General features: G+C 31.7%; 1 protein-coding gene across 3 annotated transcripts in view; it reads left to right on the forward strand.

The window, feature by feature from the left end:
- The window catches only part of LOC148621154 (adipokinetic hormone/corazonin-related peptide receptor variant I-like), a 137435-nt gene that overhangs the window by 104424 nt on the left and 19970 nt on the right, over positions 1–13041 (forward strand). For all 3 annotated transcript variants that reach the window (XM_088575234.1, XM_088575232.1, XM_088575233.1), the window contains exon 2: positions 9160–9364. In XM_088575234.1, coding sequence (XP_088431360.1) covers positions 9160–9364 — 205 coding nt within the window. The remainder of the gene's footprint in view (positions 1–9159; positions 9365–13041) is intronic.

Consider the following 13041-nt stretch of genomic DNA (forward strand, 5'->3'; position numbering starts at 1 on the left):
ACAACGCTTATCCAATGGAATTTTGTGAGTGTATGAAGTATAATATATCAACTTCTTGCACAGAGCTATGGTCGTTATGTCAAAGCTTTTACACCTTTTCAATAGTCAGCAATACTCAGCATCTTTATGCAAATCAGAATAGAGCTTCCAAGCAACACAACTTATGAGAAAGCATAGTGTAAGTCACTTTGATTGCCAAGGATATTTTTACAAAATATATCCGATTGAATTACTTTTCAGCATTTCACTTGAATTAAAATACTATTCCACCACTTACCTATTTGCGCCTAATGTTTGATGTGTACTGCACCTACTATATTGTTTATAAAGTCCACGCTCTAATTGAAATTTGATTCTATAATATGTGGGTCTTTTTATGTTTGTAGTTTAACGATTTTTTGTTGGACTTCTTTGTCATACTTATATGTAATGTGTGTTCCAAGAAAATTTGTTTCATTTTAGCCATATTTACTGTATCAAAACGGTAATATTCATCTAAGGAACTAATTAGCATCTAAAATGCTTTAATCAGCATTGTAAAACAAAATAACCAGCATAAAAAGGTGTACGTAACTTAATTAAATACAGCTTGAACGATTATGATTATCATGAACGGAGATTGAAAGGCATTTTAATCTACAAGTTTTTTTTTCAAATTATTAGATTAATGTGCATTCTGTATCTAATCGGATATTGCTCCTTTTGATTATGTTAGAACTCTGGCAGGCATATTGTATTTCTATTATGCAATTGCATTACTTTTTTACTTCGACTTGAAATGCAAAGTTCAGCACTAAAAAAAACTTCTCCTTTAAATTCTAAAAATATTAATGCAAAGTTGAAAACTAAAGATGTGTTAGTATTTTGTCAAGTTTCATTATTACCTTTTTACTGTTTCACATTCATCGCAAACTTCAGAACAATGACATCTGATCAGGAGTCTAAAAAGTGTTTAAAAACAACCTACCTTGTAGTAGAGGTAGAATGTTCTGATCTATCGGTACGGCTTTATGGAATGCAAGATCAAAATATGAAGTTAACACAACGACAGTAAAAAGACAATACATTTTTTACATGAGGAATTGTGTATAACTGAAGTAAGGAGCATGACTCATATGGTTTAAATTGTTCTGAGTTCTTTTACATTTGGTATAATTACAATAAGTTTCACTACAAAATACTTATGTATCTACTTTTGATATGATGCATCCCCTATAAAAGTGTTGATAGTTAATTAATTTCTGTCGAATAAGGCGTTCAAGGCTACATTAATTTTCACAAAACAATAATAAGACTCTTGAAGATTGATAATCATACCACTAAGCTACTAAGAAGTCAATTTTAGCCCAAAAGGAAAAGGAAAAGGAAAGACATTAGGACAAGATATTTGCGTCTTGAAATCGAAAATTTAACCAAACTTGTAAATGTTGTTGATCGAATGTCAAATTAATAAAATATCATACTTACTTTTTTCAATTGTCATTTCTATACTATAAAGACAATATTCTATTTAGAAAATATCTAAAAAGTAGTGAAAGAGCAAAACTTCAAGCAGACTTATTTTCACAAAGGTGAATAAATAAAGATTTAATTTCCTTATTAACTAGGATATAATTAGCAATTCAACGATTTTTCTAAGGGGAAACCAAAAAGCTTTCTTGTTTTCTGAAATCTGTACCAAATGACGTCTTCCTTACATTTGTATGATTTCCAATGACCATTTTCTACTGTTTGACCATTACATTGTTCAATTTAAGCTTCACTTCCTTCTTTGTGTCTAAGGCTGTATGTCTTTCCCCAGCATAGATGCAAGACCTTGTACTAATAGGTTTTGTAAGTCTCTTGTTTCATTTTCCTTTCCGGAATTTCCGATAAAGATTGTATTGAAATCCAAAGACCGATCTAAATTTTGTTGTTTATTTCCGGGATCTCGAAACGCTGTGTTACTATGAAAAATGTTTTATTTCATGCTTTGTGTAACATTCTCATATTGTAGAACTAGAAAATTGTTGCTTTTTATCAGTATTTTTACATAAAAAGACGTTTTGCTTGTAATACTGATTTAAGCGCTGTATTAACGACAAAGTTTCCATGCATTTGAGTGGTAGACGAGGAGCAGTTATCATGACACCATAAAGTCAAGTTACAACACATACATACCCTACAAATATCATGAATATGGAATATTTGGTTAGAATACCAAAAAAACAGATGTATGTTTGTTTTAAAACAATGAATGATTTGCTGTCCTAGTATTATTTAAACTTTTAGCACTTGAAAAGAATTCACTTTATTTTCCCTTTTGATTGTTACTTGTACTTAATTTCAGCATAAAATGTGTTCTCATTCTTTTGTATCTTCTGACGATAAAGGACATTGCTTTACTTCCTGCCAAACGTTCGTTCGAATTAAAACTAAAAGAATTTTAATACATTCCGATACACCTCTCATAGACCTAAAGTGAAAGCAAGTGGGTAAAACACTGACTATTATAAACGAAATAGGACATTGCATATACCATTTTACGCCTGCTTAATTGAATTTGTCATTAACGTTTCATTTTACGAGAATGTAATGTTTTAATGACATAAATGTTTCGTAAATATGAGAAAAATGTTAATTTCACACTATGGGTAAATTCGTTATGATGTCTTCGGCAATAAAGAGAACCATTATAAATTCCTATGCATATCTCATCTGCATTTATCTCAACACCATTGCCGTCCAAGGTTAGCTGTTATGATAATTTTTGTACGCATAATCTACTGTAGCTGTGTTGTAGAATAGGTTTATTTTAGATGTCATGTCATAGTAAACCATTTTAGCAATCACGACATTGATCAAAAAAAGTAAAATCTAGTCTTAATAAGCAAAGCTCTAACAAGAAACGATTTACTATATTTAAAGAACAATCAAGGGAACCAAGATTCTTGTGGAAATAAAAAGAATGTAAACCAAGGACATAGACCAGACTTGGAAAAACAGAGACACACAACAAAGAACATAAAATAACTAAAATAATACATACAAAATAAAAATAATAATTGAACAAACTTATAAGAGTTTATTATTTTGTTGACTTTTTCATTTTTAGATTAAGATCTTCCACTGTATTTGATTCTAATGCTTTTAATGTGAAGATGACTTCTTGAAACATGTGTACAGCATGTCTGTGACTCCTGTTCAGACATTTTGGCTATGTACTTGAATTTCGGTGTCTGTGACTCCTGTTGACACATTTCGGCTTTCTACTTGAATTTCGGTTTCTGATTCATGTTGTAACATCTTGACTATGTACTTGAATTTCGATGTATGTGATCCCTGTTATCACAGTTTGGCTATGCAATTGAATTTCGATGTCGGTGACTTCTGTTGACACATTTTAGCTATGTACTTGAATCTCGATGTCTGTGACTCCTGTTGACACATTTCGGCTTTGTACTTGAATTTCGGTTTCTGATTCCTGTTGTCACATCTTGGCTATGTACTTGAATTTCGATGTGTGTGACTCCTGTTATCACAGTTTTGCTATGCACTTGAATTTCGATGTCTCTGATTCCTGATCTCACATTTTTGCTATGTACTTGAATTATGATGTCTCTGATTACTGTTGATATAGTATGACTATGTACTTGAATTTCGATGACTCTGATTCATGAGCTCATATTTTGGGTATGTACTTGAATTTCGATGTCTCTGTTTCCTGATCTCACATTTTGGTTATGTACTTGAATTTCGATGTCGCTGATTCTTGATCTCATATTTTGGCTATGTACATGAATGTCGATGTCTTTGATTCTTGATCTCACATTTTGGCTATGTACTGGAATTTTTCTGCATCTGACTTTCCTTCTCTTTTGATGCTTACATATATTGTTTGCAGAGGTAATGTTATTTTGACTAGTGATTTTGTGCTTCATCCTTGGTCAGTGTATCGCCTAACATGTTTATTTACAACTTTTTTTTTCCATGTGTTGTACTATCTTTACATGTAGGTGCACGTCATCAAACTTGATATTAAATTGATTGGTCAGTTGTCAACTAATGAGAAAAATTCTTATTTGTTTTTTCCGACTACTGGAGTTGGGTTTCAGTGCAACGCAGCCAAATAAGTGTTAAAAAAGTCTATGACATTGCTAAATTATACTAATTTAAGACCATGATTTTATTGTACTTCCTTGTACGAATATTCTGTAGTGTTTATTCAACTTTGTAAAAACTCTTTTTATTGACTGTATTGAATATTTTCATCTTTTTTTTTTTGCCATAAATGCACTAGTTGAACTTTCCCTATGAGTAAAAAAAACAAAGTATATGTGTAATTTGTGATATGTGAATTCTTCTTACAATACATGAGTTCGTTTTTGAGAAACTTACAAACTCAAAAGCACTTTTCTTGTGTTTATCATTATAATTATTATTATTATTATTGCAGTAATCCGAATTTTCTGACCATATTTTCCCTACTGTTTCGGATTTTAGTATATTCCTTGGTACATAATGCAGTATTAGATATGGATAACGAAGCAAATTAACATCAACATAACACAAAATTACAAAACATTATCTCAGTTTGATCCTTTTTTCTAACATTGTTATTTTGTGAAATTTCATTCTTCCGTAGAACGAACCCTAGATGAAACCGGGCTTGATTCAGGACTACGCATTTGACATTGTAGAAAAGGGAACAAATATGGTAAAACGCAGAAAATGCATCATCATATAACCCCTATAAACAAGTAAATACTTAAAAAGATCGCCACAAGTTCTTCAGTCATACCTTCAAGTAAGCTCTGAAAGGCCTCGACAACAAAAGTAATAAAATTCACGGCAGCATAACGATGACGTTCCTCAAAATAAACTAAAAATCAGACGCATTAATGACCAACAATGACATTAGGTCAAAATAAGTGATAACAGACGTATCAGTTTTTGTATACAAAAATACCGATCGTTTCTAGAAGATGATAACAATTACTGGTAGCAAAGTTCAGTCTATTCAGTCTACTTAATAACCACTTCATGATATACACTTAAGGCACTGGCTATTTAAGGGAGGGCCTAGGAGATTTTGAAAAAAAAATAATTTCACTTTGAAAAAAAATTATATTTTTTCTGTGGCAAGAAAAAAATAAAGTTACAAAATGGTAAAAAAAAACTAAATAAATACTCTGCCTTACATGATAAAAATATAGTTTAGGTAGAAAGAAATAAAGAAAGAAAATGAGAAGAGAGAAATGGCGTGTGCATATAGTGAATGTATTATAAACTGTCATTCAACATGTTAAATTTTGTATGAAGAAGCATTTCAGATATGTCTTTAATATCCACATTTTCAGTTCATAGTCGCAAAAGTCATGATGTTATAATGAGCAACTTAATGCATATCAAGATCCAGAGACATTTGTTTTGTATTAATTCAGTAATTTAAACGAACTATTGCAACAATGCTCAGATTTAACACCCATTAGACAAGGGTCAGAATAAGAAAAAAAGACGAGTAGTATTTTTTAGGAAAAGTTTCAACAGGGGTTCAAAATAACAAATGTGGCATGCTGTATTTCTACCAAAAACACACTAACTACTCCTAAACATTATAACCAATTTAGATTTTATTTCCAAAAGAGGAGAGATTAGAAGATTAGGCCGTCCGATTATTTCTCCACGTGGTTCTTTACAGAATACTTGGGTAGATTTCTTGCCTATTTTCTGCTACCTATAGTTAAACGCCTAGAAACTTATGTACGCGACAGATCAGAACAGTTTCTGACTACAAATCTCCTATGCATTTATGCTGCAGATAAAGCCATGTTTGTCTAGTTTAGGCTAAGTAACCTTAAATTGTAGATCCACAAAAAGATATGGGATGTGTTTTTATTCCTTACCAGATATCTTCAATCGATTACCTCCTCCTTTTCGGTATTAAAATGGTTAGTGCCTTAGGGTGTTTTATTTGAAGATATTCAAAAAGCAGAGGACGCTTACCCTACCGGTGCATCTGGTCCATGCTCCCAGTTTTTAGTGGAGTCCAATTTGCTCATTTACTTTTGTTACTTTGTATGTATGATTTTAGTTACTTTATGTTCTCTGTTGTGTATGTCGGTTTTCCATGTCTGGTCTTTGTCCCTGGATTACATTCTTTTGATTACCGCTATAACCTTGGTTCCCTTGATTACTCATTCACAAGGTATGTATAAGCACTGTTCAATTGAAATCTGTCAAGCTTGTTCCGGTATAGAAACGGCTTGGTAAAAAGAACTAGACTTATAACTGGACACGGAAGAGCTGTAAAGAAATTTTGAAATTATCCTTACAATGGCGATCGATATTCTTGGCAGGTAAATGCGAGTAAACACCGGTCGCTTCAGGATAAAAAAAAACAATGAAACTTTTGTGTCTTTGTGAGCGTTTCAAGTACCTTCTGCATCAAATAAAAACAAATATTCGTAACTATGTAGCTAATTTGCCTACCATGCCAATGCGCCTCTGATTCATGGAGTCTAGGTTTGCTTTTTTCATTTTCTGTTTGTTAATATTTTGTTCTTTTCTATTTTCTTACTTAATCATTAGGTTAAGAAAAAGCTTGGTAATAAAACTTGAACAAACTGTGCTTCAAAATATGTCTTAACTTCAATCTGTAATATAATCGTATATAGAATTTAATTTGCAAAAAATCGATCGGCGACTTGTATTAAATAAGATCTATCTTAAATCCTTAAAAAGCAGCAACTTACAAACACAATCAATTCAATACGGATAGAGTTCAATCACCGTCTACGTAAAGGATCTTTCAATCTGATTTCATCACAAAAGCCTTAACAGATAAGTAACCCTGATATTGGTGAACGTAATTGTGATCAATGCGTTCTAGCTGCTATAAACGCGATGTTCTTAATGTATAGTAACCATTGATTGAAAGCAGAACAAGTATTTTTTCGTATTCCTCTTTTGTTCGTCTCTTAAGTCTATATATGTATATATACTGGTTTACAACTCATTTTGTGTGCTTTACGAGAGATGGCTCTTACAAAATAAAATGTAACATTAAGGACACGATGAAATTACCGATATATTTAACTTCCTACTAAAGTTACTGAAAATAGTTTAAATGCACTTTAAAAAATGTGTGAACTGAAAAAAAAACCTTAAAAACAAAATATCAGTGTTTTAAATAAATTTTTCTTTTTTTTGTAAAAGCTGAGGAGATCAGGCTAGATGGCTTTCACAAAATTAAATGTTATATTGTCTTGGTCATCATGCATATTCACTGCTAACTTAATTGAGTTGTTACATTTGTTGAAGACCATTTGGTAATCACTAAAAGTACTTACTATATTGTGTTTCACTCGTTGCATTTTACAAAATCATCCTTTCTTTTAACATACTTCGATTTCGTAATTCGTTTAGCTCTCTCTCTCTCTCTCTCTCTCTCTCTCTCTCGACTGAAAGCAGAACAAGCAGTCCTATTTAAGACAATTTAAATCCAGCGTACTGTGATAGTTGACGAAAGAAGGCAGGATTTATTTCGGTGTATTATATTACAATGATATAAAATTAAGATATCAAATGTACCTAGGTGAAGAAAACTGGTACTTTTGTACCATTTAAATTTTAACGCCCAAGGCAATGACAATGTCAAGACGTAAGAATGTTTTTCAATTTGATTTCTAAGCACAATTCATCCTGTCTTACTGGTTTACAGGAAAAAATATAATGCTTTTTTTCAAACCGCAAGATTTTACATAAAAAGAGTGTAAAATGCCCATCCAAAATATGTTGTCAACAATTGATTTCTTTGAAATCTAACAATATACCCATCCCTGAGAAAATACCACTAGATGTAGTCAAACAGTTCTGACATTTTACATCAAAATAGCAATGCTATGATATGGTAACGTTTCTCTGCTTGTACGTTTGATTGCATTTACTGATCTATAAATTCTATTTTCATTACAACTTTAATGTATATTTGTTATTGTCCATGTTACCTTAATGATTACATCATAAGGTTATTAGCTACTGCAAACAAATTGTTTTGGTAAGTGACATTTGTAATAAAATAACTATAAAACGGAAAGATGTGTTCACGAGTAAAACTGTTATATTCGTTAAGCCTTGTAGAATCTTGGAGAAATTTTATGTTTGGTGTTTAATCAACAAACATCTTCATAGTTCAATCGTCTATATACTATTTTCTATTTTATATGAGAAAATATACTGCAGGGACTATCTGGTTTGTTTTGTTTATTTTTCTTTTAGTTGTGTTAATTGGTATTAGTTTTTGGTTTTTCTTTTTTCTTTTTTTTTTTGTATTATCCCGTAAATCGTTCATTTTGACATTTTCTTTTTTGTTATATTAGAAGATGCAGTAGAAATCGGTCTCAATTAAGAATATAAATCCCAAACCTGTTCCACCAAACAAATTACTTCAACCGTTGTAAATCTGGAATGACGTAGTCTTATTGTAATAAATTGAGATAATCCAAAACGTTTAATAGGGACAAGTGCAGGATCCAGTGTCTCGAAACTTGAAATAATGGGTCTGATAATATTTAGTAAATTGAAAATTAAATGATGATCCATCGGAAAACATGGCCGTCGTTACTATAAATAGAACATAGGGCTAATACAGATGTTTTTCGCATATATCTCAAAAACCGTTAGGTTTAGCAAATTTCTTACATCGGGTAAAAGTGTTAAGTATGATGAGATCTATCAGTGGTCAAATTTTCAAGTAAATCTGTTAAGCCATGGATTTATTGCTCTTAAAATGTTTTTAAGACTATCACAATCCCAGTTAATCAAATCATACAAACAGTGAATACCATAATTTTTTCTCACCATAAAAAGATATGTGTTACCATAAGGGCTACATTCTGACATTGAAAGTATAAGGATTTATTTACCCTACTGGCGCACCTCACCTGGTCCATGCTCCAAGTTTTTTTATGGTTTTTTTTGTGGAGTTCGAATTGCTCATTAGTCTTCCATTTTGCTTCTATGTTCGTATTGGTTTGATTATTTCATGTTCATTGTTGTGTGTGTCTCCTTTCTCTATCTGGTATTTATCCTTGGATTGTATTTTTTTTAATTCTGTTTGAATCTTGGTTTCCTTTATTACTTTTACAAATAATATTTACCGATAATCTTTCTTTTCAGAGTGTTATATTCCATGTAGACAGACATCCAGCGTACCCTTGGTTTACACAGTGTGTGACGTTTAACTTCTTTCCAACGACAGCTCACGAACTTGCCTACAATCTATTCAATTTATTAACGTTATACGGAGTACCATTAATCATTATTTCTGTGTCTTACTGCTCAATTTTATACCAAATCACAAAGAAAACAAGACAGAGTAAAGGTAGGTCAGCTTGTTTACAGACATCTTGACATCAAATTTTTTACATACCATTTTTTTCTTTGCATGCGAGTCTTGTACTTATCCGCCCTTAGGTCTTGTATTTCTTTGGCCAACGTTAATAACTGTACAAAATGGAATACTAATCCCTATAACCTTGCCTATCATCTTAAAATTGCTCATGTTATCAAATGTTGGTACATGTAGTATTTTAGAAATATTTGGTTCTGATGCTGCTGATAAGAGACAAATCCTTGACACACGTACAGCATACTTATTATGAAGAATATATCCTTTCGTACTATTTTCTGCGCAGTCTTGGGGGTTAATACCACAAGACACAATCGGTAATTTGCTGTAATCAATCGGTTGAAAATTGAAAATGTCTGTGTGGTAAAATGTTACATTTACTATATGAGTAATGTCTAGGTCTTCTCATGAATAACCAGAACGAAAAGAGAAATTACCATTTATCCTAAATCTATTTTTGTTTATATTAAGTAGCTGTCCCCATAAAATTCAGACACAGCCAATGATAAAATTATTCATGGTAAAGAAAACCCCATCATACAAACGATGCTTTTTCAGTTTACAAATGCTTTACTTTCACATAACGATAATCATTTGTGCATTCAGATCTGCACTTTTAGAAAATCATACATTCATCTCCCACTAAAATCAACTAAATGAAACAAAATCAGGAAAGATAACTCTTGCAAAATGCCAATTTCATGTACAGTCTATATAATTAATTATCTCAAAAAAGCAACAACCAAGTGAAAATCTGGTTATGTGATCTATAATGATTTCTGAACAAGAAATAAAACTGAATTCGTTGGTCTTTTGACATGCGAGAATCACCTTCTGTCTGATTTTTAGAAAGATTACTACTTAAACAATGTTTTTTTCACCATTATCACTACCTTAGTGAATGAACTTCCTTGCATTTTTTTAACTACCTGCTTTGACAGTGTGAAGTATGTAATAATCATTATTGTCCGTCAACCGCACCTTTTAAACAGCTTCTTGTGGGGTCAGAATGCAAAAATGCATAACAGTTTTCTCTACGAGTTCTTATCACAGTTACTTGTTATTTTGTCAGTAGCTGTGTTTATGCATGCCAAATGGATTACAACACATCTACATTATTTTTTGTTTGTTTGTTTGTTTGGTTTTTTTTTATTATTTTTGTTAGACTACTTTTATTTATTTGTTCACTACACGGTTTCTAGGACGAGGATTGAAAACATTTTGAGCTTTGCTCAAATTGTCTGTATCTGGTTCAATCTACCCTACCAGTACTTATTATACTATTGTGGTTTTAGAATAATATAAATTGCAAATTTCGATATGCTGTACACGTGTTTCAAAAAGTAACCTCTTATCAGCGGCGTTATAATCTATGTATGAGTTGCTTTAGTCATGTGACAACGGAATGAATCATGACAGTGAAAAAATCTCTGACAGTAGAATAAGAAATGATTAATTCAAATTCGTTTGGGGGCAGGTGGTTAATCAAGGTAGAAAGCAATCTCATGTCAATTGTGAAATTACCTCTTATACTCGCTACTTCCTGTTCTTCTTGACAGTTTCAACAACCTCTTGAATAAGAATGTGTATAAGTGATTGATTTGTTTTTCAATTACAAGTTTGGCTTCAAGCAATGTACTTTGGGAAAAAACATTGATACAGTGTGGCTGAAATCAGTGTACTTTTGTTAAAAACACTGGTACAAACATTCTTAGAGCCATGCACGTTTGCCTTCCAGTATTTTGAATGGTAAGAAAACTTCTATATGAAGATTTTACTGAAACGATAGGACGAATATTCACTTTAATCTAAGAATACACTACAGTTAAACATTATTATTGTTCAATGATAGAAATTGGAATTTACACAATACGTAACATTTTTTATTCTTGACATGAAGGGTAAAACCGAACTGATACCCACTAGGCAATAAGCAAAAAGGAAAGTCAGTATTAAAACTGGAAATATCAAAGTAAAACCCGGACAGTTGGAGACCAACGCAAAAGTTCTGACTAGATACAGGCATTTCCGATGTAAATAGTTGGTTAAACCTGGTTTATAGACCTATAACCCCTCGCTTCCATTACGGGTATTTATTTCCGGTCCATAACAATATTTACATGCATTATCAAATTGATACAGGTCATTAAAGTTGGCAAAATTGGTTTTTAAACAGTACAGAAGATATGTACAATAAATAAGTCATTATAGCCACATTCAAAGGGTAAAAAGAAACTTGATATCAATAAAATACAAAATAAACAAAGAAAACGCAAACCGTCGACGCAACGAAAAAGAAAAGAAACCTTTTAAAAAAATCAATATTTAGTAAAGCAGTTACTGTCTTAGACTAATCTGGCAAGTGTTAAGGTTATAAGCACAGTTTCTTTTTAAATAAATCATATTGCAGGACCCTTGTGCCGAATGGTAGGGATGCGGATGGGAATCTCTTTAATTTGACGCATAATGTGAATCTATTGCGTTGCGTTGTAAGTTCTAATTTAATATGGAATTTAAAAAAAATTGATTTCAAGGCTCATGGATTGAATTGATGATAAAAATATTAGATTATCCTTCCCCAGCATCGATATACACTTATGTTGTAGACGAAATAGATCGGATTAAATTTTGTCTTTCTAAAATCACTTGCAGCCATTTTGAAGACATTCCTTCCGGCCTAAAGAAGTGTAAAAGTACATTACATTATGAAACGAGTTAGGAAATATATAGTAATTGGTTTTAACGGAATATTTTAAGCGTAATAACGGTTGAATATATGTTCATGGCAAGTCAATTTGTTTATTTTGAATCACACAGTAGTTCGAATTTGTAATTTTATAGCTTTGGTCATAACAGAAAGAAATATGTTTAGTTGTATTAATGGTTTTTTTTTTTAAGTTTGAGGTAATATTTGTAAAAACATGGAAAAAACGCAAATTCTGGTTTAAAACATGTAACATTAAAAATTATTTCATAGTTATTCATTTCAACAAATACAAACATAAATCAAAGACTTAATTTTTCAAAGTTGATAATCGTCAAATATTCTATGCAACTGACTTAGCCTTGTTTTCAGCATCGATCAGTGATTTTCACCCTAATCCCTGACGTAGATATATGTATGGACTTGGTTCAGAATTTCTAAAAATCCCAAATTTTGATAAGCTGAAATTTGAAGATTTGAGGTCGATTTAAGGAAGACTATGCAAGGATGATAATTGACAAAACAAATTCATATACATTTCAACTTCAGATCTTTTTACATCGTATATTTATACATTACTAGCAAAATAAAAGAATTCCTTAACGAAAATATACTTGACATTTTAGTACTGTATTGTGTCAGTTTTAACAGCTCATCAGAACTTGTGTTCTAATTTTTTTTATACGTACCGACTTCAAATAAAACCTTTTGAACTTTTTGAACTTTTTCGTGTAACGCAACAGTTCGTCAATCGGCTAAGATCGGCAAACATCGGGTGAGTCCGAAATGGTACGAACTTAAGTGAAATTGATATTTACTTTAAAATCAGCTGACTTTGTTACCGTGATGACCCAAATGTTTCTCAATCAGAACAACTCGGAGACTAGGCATTTCTCAGCTATATTACAGAAAGTTGGATACAACCTGATCATTTCATATTTTATTA

Source organism: Perna viridis, chromosome 3 (assembly GCF_037379345.1).
Source record: "Perna viridis isolate PV_CMFRI_1.1 ecotype Kerala chromosome 3, ASM3737934v1, whole genome shotgun sequence".
Taxonomy (NCBI): Eukaryota; Metazoa; Mollusca; class Bivalvia; order Mytilida; family Mytilidae; genus Perna; species Perna viridis.